Source organism: Dama dama, chromosome 12 (genome assembly GCF_033118175.1).
Source record: "Dama dama isolate Ldn47 chromosome 12, ASM3311817v1, whole genome shotgun sequence".
In the NCBI taxonomy this organism is placed as follows: Eukaryota; Metazoa; Chordata; class Mammalia; order Artiodactyla; family Cervidae; genus Dama; species Dama dama.
The window spans coordinates 17870109-17884950 of NC_083692.1; the positions used below are offsets into that span (position 1 = coordinate 17870109).

General features: G+C 45.6%; 1 protein-coding gene and 1 pseudogene across 10 annotated transcripts in view; one reads left to right on the forward strand and one right to left on the reverse strand.

The window, feature by feature from the left end:
- Window positions 1-14842, forward strand: part of AREL1 (apoptosis resistant E3 ubiquitin protein ligase 1) — a 51431-nt gene that overhangs the window by 28122 nt on the left and 8467 nt on the right. For all 10 annotated transcript variants that reach the window (XM_061156626.1, XM_061156625.1, XM_061156624.1 and 7 more), the window contains 14 exons: window positions 3064-3233; window positions 3401-3581; window positions 3788-4035; window positions 5605-5682; window positions 6757-6898; window positions 7031-7152; window positions 8130-8205; window positions 8758-8867; window positions 9452-9631; window positions 9807-9932; window positions 11832-11961; window positions 12050-12108; window positions 14082-14171; window positions 14586-14761. In XM_061156626.1, the coding sequence (XP_061012609.1) occupies window positions 3064-3233; window positions 3401-3581; window positions 3788-4035; window positions 5605-5682; window positions 6757-6898; window positions 7031-7152; window positions 8130-8205; window positions 8758-8867; window positions 9452-9631; window positions 9807-9932; window positions 11832-11961; window positions 12050-12108; window positions 14082-14171; window positions 14586-14761 (1888 nt within the window). The remainder of the gene's footprint in view (window positions 1-3063; window positions 3234-3400; window positions 3582-3787; window positions 4036-5604; window positions 5683-6756; window positions 6899-7030; window positions 7153-8129; window positions 8206-8757; window positions 8868-9451; window positions 9632-9806; window positions 9933-11831; window positions 11962-12049; window positions 12109-14081; window positions 14172-14585; window positions 14762-14842) is intronic.
- On the reverse strand, window positions 1382-3057 carry LOC133066019 (transcriptional adapter 2-beta-like; annotated as a pseudogene).

Sequence of the window (14842 nt, forward strand, 5' to 3'; positions counted from 1 at the left end):
CCATCTGAGTCACCAGGGAAGCCCCCAATATACTTGAAGTGTATATTTAATAATGAAATTCACCCTAGGGGACAGACAGAAGGATGTGAAAGGAAAAGGCACCATAATTAAGCCGTCCTTGGAAATAATGAGGTTTTTTTTTTTTTTTTTCCTTTTCTCTCTCAAATACCTTCACTTTAATGTAACTTCAGGACCAAACATTCTGGGAGGTAAACAATCTGCTAATTATGAGGGATGAAAGGCAGGATGCGCCCAAGGACGACCCTGGGGTCTGGCCACTCCACGGACCCTACAGCATGGCCTTGGACACGAATGCCCTGGGCAGCTGGAAGACACATGACTCCTCAGGTTCCTGCATGAAGGCACCATGCCCGTCACGAAGGGGCACCCCTGAGAGCCTCTCTGAACCGGGCTGAGCAGAGCCACGCCAGAGTCTGGCTCAAAACGGCGGCCCAGAGAAGCAGTGCCCGGGCCTCGAGGCCACAGGGGTCCCTCTCGCCTAGCCCAGCGCCTGACGCCACACAAGACAAGACACGTGGCCAGTCTCAGAGAAAGAGGGGCTTGCCACTGGGGTGAGAACCCTGGAAGGAGCTGACCCAAAACCCAGAACTCTCAACTCTCGGTGAACTTCATTTAAAATGAGTTCTTCCAAGTCAAACGCAGGGCCAAATTCTAAGCGCAGCAAGAAGCAGCCCCAGGGGAGGAGGCTCCCTGTTCTGCCAGTCTGCTGGGCCCCGCGTCCCCGCTCCCCGCCCCAGGTAAGCTCCCAGCGGCTGGACTTGGGGGGCTACGGGCTCCAAGTGCCGCTGCCAGCCGTCGTGGGGAAGCTCAGCTTGACCAAACTGTTCAACACCAGATCCTCCCGGCAAGTCCCTACGGATGCCCGTCCTGCCCTTCCCCGTCCTCCTCTCCTGCCCGGCCTGGCGCCCTCCGCCTAAAGTGCCACCTGCCCAACACCGAGGGCCGCGGCAGAGCTCAGCCGGCAGGGAAGGGCTCCTCTCTGCGCATCTCACAGTCCTGTACCACTGAGAAGAAACAAAAAAGAAAACTTCCTAATCTCATCATCATATGGTCCAAACTGAACACTTAAAGGCAAATCATCATCTTAAAGTACTACGTTTAGGGATTCAGTTATATACATGTGTTTTGTCTGCTCCTTGATCCGACTGTTGCTTCTTCAGATGACCAGTGAAAAGAACTGATACCCTAAAAAAAGAACTCGATTTAAAAAAAAAAAAAGCAACAATGCGGGGTGGGGGGGTGGCGCGGAAAAGCATTTCCTTTCCCCACCCCGTTTCGTTTTGGCTCACAAAGCCTTTTTTTTTTTTTCCTCTTCGCTGTTGGTCTATCCGTCCATCCCGGGCGCTCCGGGCGGCGGGCTTCAGGAGGCGTACCTGGATATCCACCTGCTCTCGGTGAGGAAGTTCAGGATCCTCTTCTTGAGGATTTTGTCCAGGTAGCTGGGCAGGCGGCTCTTGGAGGGGATGCCCTGGCCCTTCTGCAGGTGGTCCTTGATGATGATGGTCTTCACGATCACGTAGCGCATGGGGCTCAGGTTCAGCGAGCTGCACAGCGCCTCCGCACGGTCTGACAGGAGCTCGACGGCCACAAACTCGCCATCCCGGCCGTCCTCCTGGCCGCGCTTGGCGGCCCGCGCCGCCGCCGCCGCCGCCGCCTCGTACTCGGCCGGCTCCTCCATCTTGGTGATGCCAAGATCATTGCGCCAGTAGCGCTGCAGCTCGCAGATCTTGGCACGCAGCATCTTCTTGTGCATGTTCTCGAGCAGGTTGTCGAGCCCCTTGCACGACATGAACTGATAGAGCGGCCGCAGCGTCGGCCACAGCTCCTTCTCCTCGGTGACCTTGCGCCGCGCCGCCCGCTCCTTCTCCTCCTCGTCCTTGCCCAGGAAGGTGGGCACCAGGTTGTAGTCGCGCGCGATGTTCTTGCGCGGCTGCCACTCGCGGAGCTTGCGCACGTACATGTTCACGTGCGCGCGCTTCAGCTCGATCTCCACGTCGTCGTCGTCGTCGTCGTCGTAGTCGTAGTTGACTGAGAGCCCGCTGATGAGCGTCTTGGCGTCCTGGTTGTACTCGATCTCGTAGTCGTCCCGCAGCGGCATGTAGCCCACCGGCTGCTGCTCGGCCACCCAGATGTCTAGGGGAGTCAAGGGGGGTGATGAGGCTGGGAGAGAGGGGGCCCCCACTGGGGCAGGTGTGATCGGTCACCTGGTTGGGAATGGCGTTGGGGATGCAGGCCTTCCTCAAGTTTCCATGGATGTACATGCTTATGTAATACTCCATCACTTCCTGGGGGGTCCGGGAAGCGCCGACGTGAGCTGCCATGTCCTCCTTGGCCAGGCAGTACACGAAGTATTTCTTGCCGAGCTTCACCATCTTCCATCGCCGGGGCCCCACCGCCCGGCGCTCCAGCAAAACCACCTCGGCCGCCCGCCTATATAAATTTTAGAATAATACTGTCTAAATTTACCAAAAAATCTTTCTGAGATTTTGATAAGAACTGTGTTAAACCTAGAAACAAACAACAAACAAAAAGAACTGTGTTAAACCTAATATCATTTGGGGAGAATTGACATCTTTACTATGTTGAGTCTCTGAATTCATAAACATGGTATGCCTTTGAACTTATTTCTTTAATCAGCATTTTGTAGTTTTCAGTATACAAGACTTCCACAGGTTTTGTTAGATTTGCTCCTAAATATTTCGAGTCTGTCTTACAAGTATTCACTTATTTTTAAGGCCAGTTTCACTTGTAGGTTCCCAGTGGGATTCTAGGCACTATATCTGTAACTCTCATTTCTGTTTCCTCCAAGTTATTCTGTCATTGTTTTTAGTGCTTGCAGTGGTTAGGAATTTGTAAAAATGAGTTCCCAAAGTTCATTTGAGTTAATCTCTCTGTTTTCCTTCTTTCTCTCTGGTTCATAATGGTATTGTTTATCCCTAGGAATTGGGCGGGCACCCAGCTTTCTAGGACTTACTGACTGAGTAGATCTCTGTGCCCTGAAAATCACCTCTCTGACGTTACCTTCCCTTGTCTTTATTCCAGGAATGGTGGTTCCTTCCAAGACCAAAATCGTGTGTCATTTTTCTACCCTGGTGTTGACCTGTGGGCAGCCTCACACTCTTCAAATAGTGCCCCGAGATGAGTATGACAACCCTACCAACAATTCCACGTCCTTGAGAAATGAGCACAACTACAGCCTGTCCATTCATGAGGTGAGCAGGCTCCCATCTAGGTCACTTTGATCCGTCTCCTTCTCCTTGACCGTGGTTCCGGCCTTCTGAGACTTAGATTAGCTCAAGGTAGGAAAGTTCTTTGTAAATTTCTGCACAAGCAGGGAAAATTATGTGTGATTGGTGACGGCTTCGTTTTCCCCCTGTAGCTTGGTCCTCCAGAAGAGGAGAGTACCGGTGTCTCATTTGAGAAGTCAGTGACGTCCAACCGGCAGACCTGCCAGGTGTTCCTGCGGCTCACCTTGCATTCTCGAGGCTGCTTCCATGCCTGCATCTCATACCAAAACCAGCCAATCAACAATGGTGAATTTGACATCATTGTCCTAAGTGGTGAGTTGAGAGGAGAGCTGTGAATTAGTCTTCTTCCCAAGCCACTTGTCCTTTGCACATCCGCAGTCATCTGACCAACCCCTCCACCCCAAACATTTGGTATTTGAGCCGAAACTTGGTTTAGAGACCTGTGTACTGAAGGTCTAGTGATGGGCAGTTTCCTCTCCTGTGTTGCACTTTAAACCTTATTCCTTGTTGTACTTCAGAGAATGAGAGGAATATCGTTGAACGCAATGTGTCCACCTCAGGAGTGAGCATTTATTTTGAAGCTTATCTGTATAATGCTGCCAACTGCACCAGCACGCCGTGGCACCTTCCACCCATGCACACGAGCTCTGCCCAGCGCCGGCCCTCCACAGCTCTGGAGGAGGAAGATGAAGACTCATCCTCTGAGTGTCACACCCCTGAGAAGGTGAAGAAACCGAAGAAGGTGTACTGCTACGTGTCACCAAAGGTTGGCACCCCCCCCCCCGCCCTTGCCCCCTGCCCAAGCCTGCTCATATTTGGTAACAAAACCCACCCAGCAATGGTCTGAGAATCAGGGTGCGATCATCACCTTGTGGTTCAGGGATACTAAGAGATGGCTTCCCATTGAGCAAAAGGCCGTACCTCCTCTTCTCCTGCCTCTTTCTGGTTTGGACTGGATTACACCTCTGTCCTGAGAGTCTGTGCTTTGGTACTTTCGAGCACCTGGGGCATTCTGCTGTTTGATCGCTCCTGGGAAGATTTTTCAAGGCATGGCTCTAGAGTTTTAAAGAAAGCTACTTTTAACCATTAATAATTTCTCACTAGTGTAAAAATTACTGTTGGCCCTTTGTGCCGTTTGGGAACAATTTGATCTTTCATGCTGTGATTTGTGAAACCACAAGAGATGTCATCATCGGGGTACAGGGTTAGAATAGAGAAATTTTGGCAGAGACAAGGGAGGTGAACTTCCCAAGGCCCCTGAGCTGAGAGACGCTTTGTGTTAGGGAGTTTCTTTTTTAGTATTTGTATTTTGCTTATTCATACAGACGTCAGAAAAACGAGACGCGAACCATCCCATTACATTCCTTTAATCTCATAGCGAAAACTGAGTTCTAATTCTGTTCTACTTCAGAACACTTCACTGTGTACCATTCATCATTTAAACATCTAGCCTTCATTTGTCCTGGAGAATGGCAATGAGGGAAATGGTAAGGTAGAGATGAAATGAGATTGGCTATGAGTTGATTATTGTTGAAGCTGGTGATAATTCATTGTACTGTTTTCTTTAGTATGTGTTTGAAATGTTTTTTAATGAAGAATTTTTTTAAAAAATCAAGAAAAAAACCTGACCTACTATTTGTTCAGATAACAGAGGGGTCTTTTTAGATTAAAAAGTTACTGCATTGTCTTTTCCTTTTTTTGTAAATGACAAGAGACTTCTTTTTATTCTTATACCTATAGGGTTTTTGTGAACTCTTTTGTATGCGATTCCTCCCACCCCCCCACACCATCATCCCCAGCGCATCCTTGGTGGCATTCTAATAGGGATAAAGCAGTGGGCAGGGGCCACTGGTGTTCCCTGTCCACTGATTTGGAAGAAATCTCTCTGAGAAGTATCTGGCTAAGCAGGAGGAGAGTCTGATCGTTTCTAGTGAAATGTTGTTGTGAAATGAAATGTTGATTGTGAAATGTTCTATACTTGTAAAGTGAAAACCTGATCTCAGATATTTGGAAATGGCGTGCTGCAGTTTATGGGGTCGCAAAGAGTCGGATACAACTGAGTGACTGAACTGAACTGAACTGAACTAAGACCTGAGTATTAAGGTTATGAGATATCTTTGTGAAATTGCAATGTGACAACAATAGTTTAAATTTGCCTGTTTTAAGGTGGAATTGATGTTTTCTATTTGATTTCAGTCCTGACTAAATTATCCTCCTTGTTTAGAGAGGAAAAGGGCTATCATGGAACATACAGATGGGGACAGGTATTTGAAATACAATACCCAAACAGAACCTCTTAATCATTCATTTCATTTTCTTTATGTTGGTTCTACAGCAATTCTCAGTGAAGGAGTTCTACCTGAAAATCATTCCCTGGCGCCTTTACACCTTCAGGGTGTGCCCTGGAACCAAAGTAAGTTGAACCTTACATCCGGTTCGTGTAGAACAGGCTTCAGCCTCCAACCTTTTATTTTTTCCTAGAAGGGCTTTTGGTGTTTCTGGAAATTCTCATTGTGCACACAGGATTCATTGCCAAATAAAGAAGCAGATGCTACCTCCTCATGAAGGCTATAGTTGTAGGAAGACACATGCCTACAGAAACAGTAGTTAGTAGAAGTCAGAATACTTCAACAACTTTCTCTTGCCCCTAAGACTAAGCTAATGGAGAGGGTATTGGAGCTCTGACCTGAACTTGGCTTCCTAATGTGCCAAAACTAACTGTTTCAGCACCAGTAGTCTCATCCATTTAAAAAAAAGTTGTTTTTTTTTTTTTAACTTTTCTGAGCTTTTGAAATCTACTGGCAAATCATTTTCTTCCAGCCAGTTTGCCCAACCTATTCAGGTATTCATTTGCTGTTTTACATATCCTTATGGCTTTCATACTTCTTATATTTTATGTTTGAAAGTCTATAGTATTACCTGTGATCCTTACTTACCTTGCCTGTGATCCTTACAGGTGGTCTCTGTGACTCAAGTTTAAAATAAAATCTGATTCATAGAGCATACTCAGTCATTCAGTCGTGTCTGACTCTTTGTGACCCCATGGACTGTAGCCCACCTGGCTCCTCTGTCCATGAACTTTTCCAGGCAAGACTACTGGAGTGGGTTGCCATTTCCTTATCCAGGGGATCATCCCAGGCCAGGGATCAAGCCCACATCTTTTGTGTCTCCTGCATTGGCAGGCGGGTTCTTTACCACTGGCACAGTGGTAGAGGACAAAGCCTCAAAATGGAATCAATGCCTGGAGGTTCCGGGGATGAAACCCAGGCCTCATACATGCAATGCATGTGCTCTACCGCTGAGCTGCACCCCCGACCCCTACCTGAAGTGAAAAACAAGGACGTGTACTCCTGGTAGGTACTTACTTGGAGAAAATAGGCTTAACTTGTATTTGTTGGTTGATGCAGAAGGGAAGGGATGTGAAGGGTTTTTGGTGGATTTAAGGGCTTCATAGAGTAACTCTTTCTTTTTTTTTCCCTTTTGTTAGTTTTCATACCTTGGCCCTGACCCTGTCCATAAGCTGCTCACCCTTGTGGTGGATGACGGCATTCAGCCTCCGGTGGAGCTCAGCTGTAAGGAGAGAAACATCTTAGCGGCCACGTTTATCCGCTCGCTCCATAAGAACATAGGTGAGGTTGGACAGGGAGTCTGATGGGGAAGGCAGTGACCCCAGATACCCTGAGTGCATGAGGGTGTAGGGGTGGCCTGCACAGGGGTCTTGTAAAGAGACTGTAATCACGTTGGATCTTGCTGCTCCTCAGGAGGCTCCGAGACCTTTCAGGACAAGGTGAACTTTTTCCATCGAGAGCTTCGGCAGGTGCATATGAAAAGACCACATTCTAAAGTCACCCTGAAGGTCAGCAGACATGCCTTGTTGGAATCAGTGAGTAAAGTTTTTTTCATGTCAGCAGTTGAACAGTTGTCAAAATTTTCCAGCTAGAAACCTCTGTGCTATTTGGTTATATCCTGCAGGTTATTGTTTTTATGAAACAATCTCTGTCTTCTTTAGACATGTTAAGCGCTGTTCTTTGTGTTTGGCTATACTGAATTTGGGGTAGATTTGTTGCAGCTATGTTAATTGAGAGGAGAGACTAGCTGACACATTGGCTGTAAAACCTGTTCTTGACTAGTTGCCGAACAATCTCATGGACTTCCTATGTAAGGCAGGTATTAAGTTGTTGTTATAGAAGGAAGTTCCTGTTATTGAATCCCAGGATTAAGAAGAGCTCTTACGGGGTTAAAAGGAAATGATTTTTGTTGTCACTCTGGTCTGATGGGAAAGGAACACCTGATGTGTTTCTGTCTCCACTACACAGACACTGGCATAGTTCTCAGATTCCTTGACAATGAGGAAGCTTTGGTCCCTGTCCAGAAAGTGTTTGTGATGTTTGGCTCTGGTAGGTGTGCCTGGAAACCCCTTTTCTCAGCCACTTTCTCCTTGTGGCATGGCTCCCTGTCTGAACCTAGCCTTGTGGATTAAGATGTCTAGTGGGGACACTGTACTTTACTGAAAACCAAGACTCCTTGATTCTCTTGCTGACAGCTTACTGATTTGAGCCATTTTTATTTCTTTTAAGAGTTTTCTCATTAATGAGGACTGTTAAAAAAAAAAGTCTCAACTTTCCAGCCAGGCAGTGGTGTAAATATGAATTTGATTTTTTTTATCTTAAACATCTTCTGGAGATACGTGCATTTTAAATTTAAGATGGTATTATTAAAGCTTATTTTTGAGTAATATATTGCCTCCAAATACTTGTGACTATTAAATGGACAGTGGTAATGTTCTTGTGTTTTTGTCTTAAACACCCAAGAGGTACTGGCCAGTGTTCTGACAATTTCTTTTCTTTTACTGCTTTTCAGTCTCTGAAAGCCACTCGGAATTTTTCCATCTCAGATTGGAGCAAGAACTTTGAAGTGGTTTTTCAGGATGAAGAAGGTCAGTTTTGAAATCTCCCACTCATCTTTTTTAACTCTCCTTCCCACTCCTCCCTATCTCCTTACACTACATCCACAGAAACTGAAAACAACCCTCCTACACATGCTTGCCACCCCTGTTCCAGCTTCTTTTTCCTTGGGAAAAAGAAGTCATGAGTCAAGACCAAAAGGGTGGTGTTTACTGACTAGATGGCTTGGTTGAGCTTGTAGAGCACAGACGGACAAGGATTTGGAGGGTGAGCTTTTAGGAGTTTGAAGTAGAAGGGCAGAGTAACCTTTGTAGTACCAAGAGAAGCATCAGTTCCTGGGATCTCTGATCTGTGTTCCCACACTAGAGGGCATCAGCTTAGTGATTGAAATACCTTTAATCCTACAGAATGAGGTGGGATTAAAAAAAAAAAATGTCCACAGTTAAGGTGGGTTGGAATGTGGGACACCAAGGTGGTGGAATGGAGGGAGGAAGGATCAGAGAGTATGAAATGATGAATAAGTGAACAAAAATGATAAAAGGTGACAAGCCAGTGTCACTTTTTGTTTTTATTATCCTTTCCAGCTCTGGACTGGGGAGGGCCTCGTCGGGAATGGTTTGAGTTAATCTGCAAAGCACTATTTGACACCACCAATCAGCTCTTCACCCGATTCAGTGACACCAACCAAGCATTAGTGAGTCTGTGACTTCCCCGGGGGTGGGAGCAAAATGTGAATTGTGTTATGATGGAGAGACTAGTAAGAATTTGAACTAATCAGATTACCTCCCTCCTCTTTGCCTTCCTTATTTCATCTCTAAGAGAAAATGCAGACAGATGAATAAAAAGCATTATAGTGCAGTGGTTGTTCTACTCCTTAGTATTTTAATAATTAAGCCACTTTTTTCAGAACATCCCTGAAGCAATTGAACTCTGTTCAAGGTCTTTGACTAGGGGGGTAGGGAAGTAGACTCTGGCTGAAAAAGGTTCTGGTTTAGGAAAGAGGCATTATATCATCCACTGATTGACTTCTGTTTGTAGCCAGGGACCACAAAATCAATAGAAGATTTTTTAGTTTATTATAAGTCCATCTTTCTCCTTTATCCTCCAGTCATTTTGAATTACTCAGTGGTGGCTACCAAACAGTGCCATTTGAATGGGCTCCTTGATCCTAACACTGAAATTTTTGCTCCCTTGGGATAGAGTTGTGGAGGGAGAATCTTTCCAGAACTAGGCTTTAAGAAAAACGACCCACAACCGTTTAATCTCTCTCTTTGACAGGTGCATCCCAACCCTAATCGCCCCACTCATCTGCGCCTAAAGATGTATGAGTTTGCAGGGCGCCTGGTGGGCAAGTGTCTCTATGAGTCCTCTCTAGGAGGAGCCTACAAGCAGTTGGTCCGAGCTCGCTTTACCCGTTCTTTCTTGGCCCAAATCATAGGACTACGTATGCATTACAAGGTAAGGTCTTAGGTATGTGTTTTCTGCTAAGTCCCCTGGCCATTAACTCTGGAATCTCTCCACCCTCTGTTTATTGTTCTTGAGGTTTGAAGGGGTAAGTAGTTCCAAGCAGTTACAAATTTTATTTCTGGGTGAGAGTGGTCATGCTGTGTTCTGTGTCTTTCTGTCTCCTCAGTATTTTGAAACAGATGACCCAGAATTCTACAAATCTAAAGTTTGTTTCATCCTCAACAATGACATGAGTGAGATGGAGCTGGTCTTTGCAGAAGAGAAATACAATAAATCAGGTCAATTGGATAAGGTGAGACAGAGAACTGAAGCCTGTGGGTCCCATTTCCCAGCCTTCTCTGCATCAGGGCTGTCTAGTGGACCTTTCGCAATGATGGAAGTGTTCTATATTTAAACTTTTGAACATCCAAAATGTGTCTGGTATGACCAAATACCTGAATTTCTAAATTAACTACCTGTGACTAGTGACAGCCGTATTGGACAGTGTAGCTTTGGGGCACTGTATCCCACGTTGTATGGCCTTGGCCTGTTTAAATGGAACCGGAGACATATACCATCCATCCCATGAGTCCCTCCTTTCCAGTAGAAAAAGAACGAAGTGATAGTGAAGTGTCACTGCACAGGCAGTTTTGGAAGGGATGACAGTGTCTGTCTCAACATTAGGGGCAGGGAGGTAGTTGACTCCCATTTTAACACTGCCTATTTATTTTTAAGGTTTTTATTAGAAAATGGCCAAAAGTATTTCTGATGCACATGTGATTTTGTTTGCATTCTGAGTTTAAATAATATCAAATGATCATGACAAACCTGAAGTTGCAGTTAGAAATAATTGAAAGCAAAATAGCAATGACTGAAAGTTTGTGATCACTAATAGCACTGAACTGATAATCAGATACCCTTGTGAGCCCTGTGCGGGTCTTGGCCGCTGGCCTTCACACCTGTGTGGGTGGAGCCCGTTTTCTTGACCCAGCACTGCAAGGCGTCTCGAGTCAATAGAAGACTGAATTAGGGTCTGCAGGCCTAGGGGAGTACTGATTTTAATTGGATTTGATATGAATACTAAATCTTAGTCACTTACTCCTTAGGCTAATAGTTAGAAGTGCTTACACACATAAAATAAAAATAATCAGAACTGTGCACAATAACAGAAAAAGTCTTACATGTTTAAATCTATTGAGAATCTTTGCTCTGGACCAAAGTTCTGTCCCTCCCATGCCGTGGTCAGGACCTTAAAATCTGATCCTGTAACTAAATGGAGGCCTTCATTCACCTGTGAAGACAACCTTGCTCATTGTGCACAGGTTTCCCAGGGTGGCTTTAAACTGTTTCAGGGCTTCCTCAAAGCTCCCTTAAAGTGAGTGAAGTTGACTCAGTCGTGTCTGATTCTTTACGACCCCATGGACTATATAGCCTACCAGGTTTCTCCGTCCATGGGATTTTCCAGGCAAGAATACTGGAGTGGGTTGCTATTTCCTGCTCCAGATCTTCCCGACCCAGGAATTGAACCTGGGTCTACCGCATTGTAGGCAGATGCTTTACCGTCTGAGCCACCAGGGAAGGTGGCTTCCTTAGGAGTTGCTTATTGGAGGAGGGTGCCCGTTCTATTTGAAAATCATACAGTTCAGCCTTTTCTTCGCAGATGGAAAAACCGGGAATCCAAATAGCTAAGTGACTGAAACCCCATAGCAAGTTAGTCTCTAAGTATCAAGCCATGGCTTTTTCTATTGCCTCACGTTAGAAATAGAAGAATGTAGGGGAACATCTGTGCATGTCTTGGAATTTCTGAGATTATGCTTCTTTACTACTTATCTGGCTTTATAGAGTCTCAATTGTCTCAGGGGTTTAAGAGAAGAGGTCAGTAATGGTTTAATTTTGGATCAGAGGAGTGTTAAAATGTTGTTAACAAGGACACATACATATCTTCCTGTTGCATCGCCACTATTTGACCAGGTCAGAGAAGACTCCCTGAGAGACCCGCTTCAGAAACAGTAGTGAGTAGAATACAGCAATAGTGGTAGGAACCCTGAAGTTTAGTTACTGAGTAAAACCAAGTGTGTTGAAAACCTGAATGCTGAGCAGGAACGTGTGACCGTGGTGCAGTTCAATAATGTGCTGTTTGTGGGACATGCTGGGTAGCTGTCGTCTTTTAAACTCCCATCCACACGCTCTCTCTGTCTTTTGCTTCTTTCAGGTTGTAGAACTTATGACAGGTGGAGCTCAAACCCCTGTCACCAACGCGAATAAGATCTTCTATTTAAATTTGCTGGCCCAGTATCGACTGGCCAGCCAAGTGAAAGAGGAGGTGGAACATTTCCTAAAAGGTGGGATTCTGTTGACTCTTGGCTTTGAGGTGTAAATACCTGTATCACATGGTGTGGATATAGCTTTAACTTGGATATTTTGTTTCAGGCCTGAATGAGTTAGTCCCTGAAAACCTCTTGGCTATTTTTGATGAGAATGAGCTTGAGGTAAGTGCTTACAATTGGAACTCCCTGTCCCTGGCTTGCTATTTTATTATGCCCACAGGAACCAGCTTCTTGCACCTTCTGTTATGAGATGCGGTAAGAAAGCCCTTTCAGAGTTGGTTTCACTTTTGTTGCTCTTCCAGTCATGGACCCTTTCTCCAGCTTTTAAAAAAATTTGAATGTGGAATAATTATTGATGAATAGTAATAATGACTATTTACTCATCAAATATTATACTGGTTGAGTGGTAAAGAATGTTGGTATCTTGTACAGTCTTTATAAATCCTATGACCTTTTAAGTTGATTTAAGGGGTTAGAAGCATTTATTTGTTCAGAGACTATTCATATCGAGTGCCTCCTATATGGCAAGTGCTTTTGAGGAACTGGGGGGCTCATGGAGCCACATTCTAGTGAAGGAGACAATCCAAAGGATGTGAGGCCTGTCATAGCTTTGGTTGACAACACTACAGAGTTAATATATTCTTCCTTTAGATCCTGTGACAACCGGAATGCACTGTAAGATGGTAAATACCTTGCTATAATGAGCAGACTGAAGTTCCATGAACTTCGGGTGTAGGCAAAAAGTAAAACCAGTTTGTTTTTACCCACTGCTCACACATGATACATATAATGCAAGTTATTAGCTTTAACGTCCCATAGCCTTTATTAAAGTTTCCCTAAGCTGTTTCCTACAGTGAGGAAGTTCTTCTTCAAAAATGGGGAGACAGCCGACTTCCTTGGTGGTCTAGTGGTTAACGACTCTGCGCTCCCAATGCAGGCAGCATGGATTTGATCCCTGGTTGGGGATCTAAGATCCCACATGCCATGAAGTATGCCCCTTCCCCCTCCACCCCAAAAAAAGGGAATCAGGAGTTTCAGGTAGTCTTGCACCATTTTTATTCTTACTAACTGAACTGGCTTTGAGAACAAGAATCAACATCTTACATAATTTTCAGCACGTTTTGTACCTTTAGGTATAAAATCCAAATAATGCAGTCTCCATCCCTCAGCCCGAAGTTTCCGGCAGACCTGTCACCTAGTGCCAGCATTTTCCGGGCTGAGAAACAGCTACTGGTGGATTTTATCCTGAAGCAAAACGTTCGTTAACAATTGGTAAAGTGCATAGGAGGAAGGCACAGTCTCTCAGGATTGCTCCCCGTCCTGCTCTTAGTTACTCATTAGCAAGTTCTTTTTGAAGGCACCAAGCTTCTCACACTTCATTTGGGCTTCTCTTGTCTCTTGATTAGGACTGCCTTTACAGCTATTGGATGAGTACTCATAGTCTGCTAAGTAACTTGCTGGATCCTGAACCAAATTAGGGCATCAACAAAATGTTTAGGCCTCTGATGTCATTAATGTTCTCATTTTTTGGCATTCTTTTTCATTTATCTGATCAAGTAGAGGTGGAGCTGAAGGGACAGTAGTAAAAGTTCAGTCTACAAAAGAAGGGTGGATTTGGGGAAAAGGAAAGGCCACCTAACAAATTAGTAAATGGGGCTGGGGTCTTCATCGAAGGGGAGGGGCCTGCTTTCCCCCCTGGTATTCCCAGGCCACATCCAGAGCAGTCAGTAAACACTTGGTTCCCTTTTTGCCCTTTGTTTCATCAAAATGATACATAAAGCAGTGATTCTTCATGAGGGGTGCCCATCAGAAACACCTGGGAAACTTTTTCTCAAAGTACAGAAGCTTGTAACCTGTCCCTAGAGATTCTGATTCACTAGGTCTGGGGTAAGGCTATAGGCATCTATCTATCTATATATGTATATTAAAGCCCTGTAAGTTTTACTGCATTGGTTAGAAACCATTGACATATTATAATTGATTTTCCTAAAGTAGTATTCTTGGATTATGACGTCACCATACATCTTTTTATTGATGTTTCTGTATTCCATATTTTGCATGTTAACATATTTTGACCTTATGATGGGACTTCACCCCTCTGACTGTCCCAGTAAACACCTGACTGTCTTCTCCAGCTGCTGATGTGTGGGACTGGGGACATCAGTGTGTCTGACTTCAAAGCCCACGCAGTGGTCATTGGTGGCTCGTGGCATTTCAGAGAAAAGGTAAGTGGGCCAAAATCCTTTCAGTTGAATTTGTACCATATTATACAGAAAAAGCTTCAGAAAGAAAAAGCTGAGAAGCAGATATGTCAACTGGGAAAAAGCGATACATGGCGGGGAAAGGCAGGTGGTCATCCAGACATACGGGAACCCTTGTCCTTAAGGGCTATTGATGCTGTGTCCAGAAGCAATAATGTTGAAAAGACAGAGAGAGAGAACTGAGCAGTCAGGGACTGCCCTCCAGGCTGTGTGTCCACATCACTCCCTCTTAAAGAGGTTGTTGATTCTAGACATTCCTACCTGCGTGCAAGTCACCGGGGCCCCCTCCTCCTACTTCAGAGCACCCCGTTCCTTCCCCCAGGGGTCAAATCCGCAGCCACACCTGGGTGTGACCCCAGCCTCGTGCTCTCCCCACAGGTCATGAGGTGGTTTTGGACCGTGGTTTCCAGTCTGACACAGGAAGAGTTGGCTCGGCTGCTGCAGTTCACCACAGGCTCCTCTCAGCTGCCACCCGGAGGCTTTGCTGCCCTCTGTCCCTCCTTCCAGATTATCGCGGCCCCGACCCACAGCACGCTCCCAACTGCACACACGTGGTGGGTATCCGACGGCCCGGCGCAGGCTGTCACAGAGGGTTATCTTTGCAGCCCTCGCCGGCATGGTCTGCTTGTGTGAGT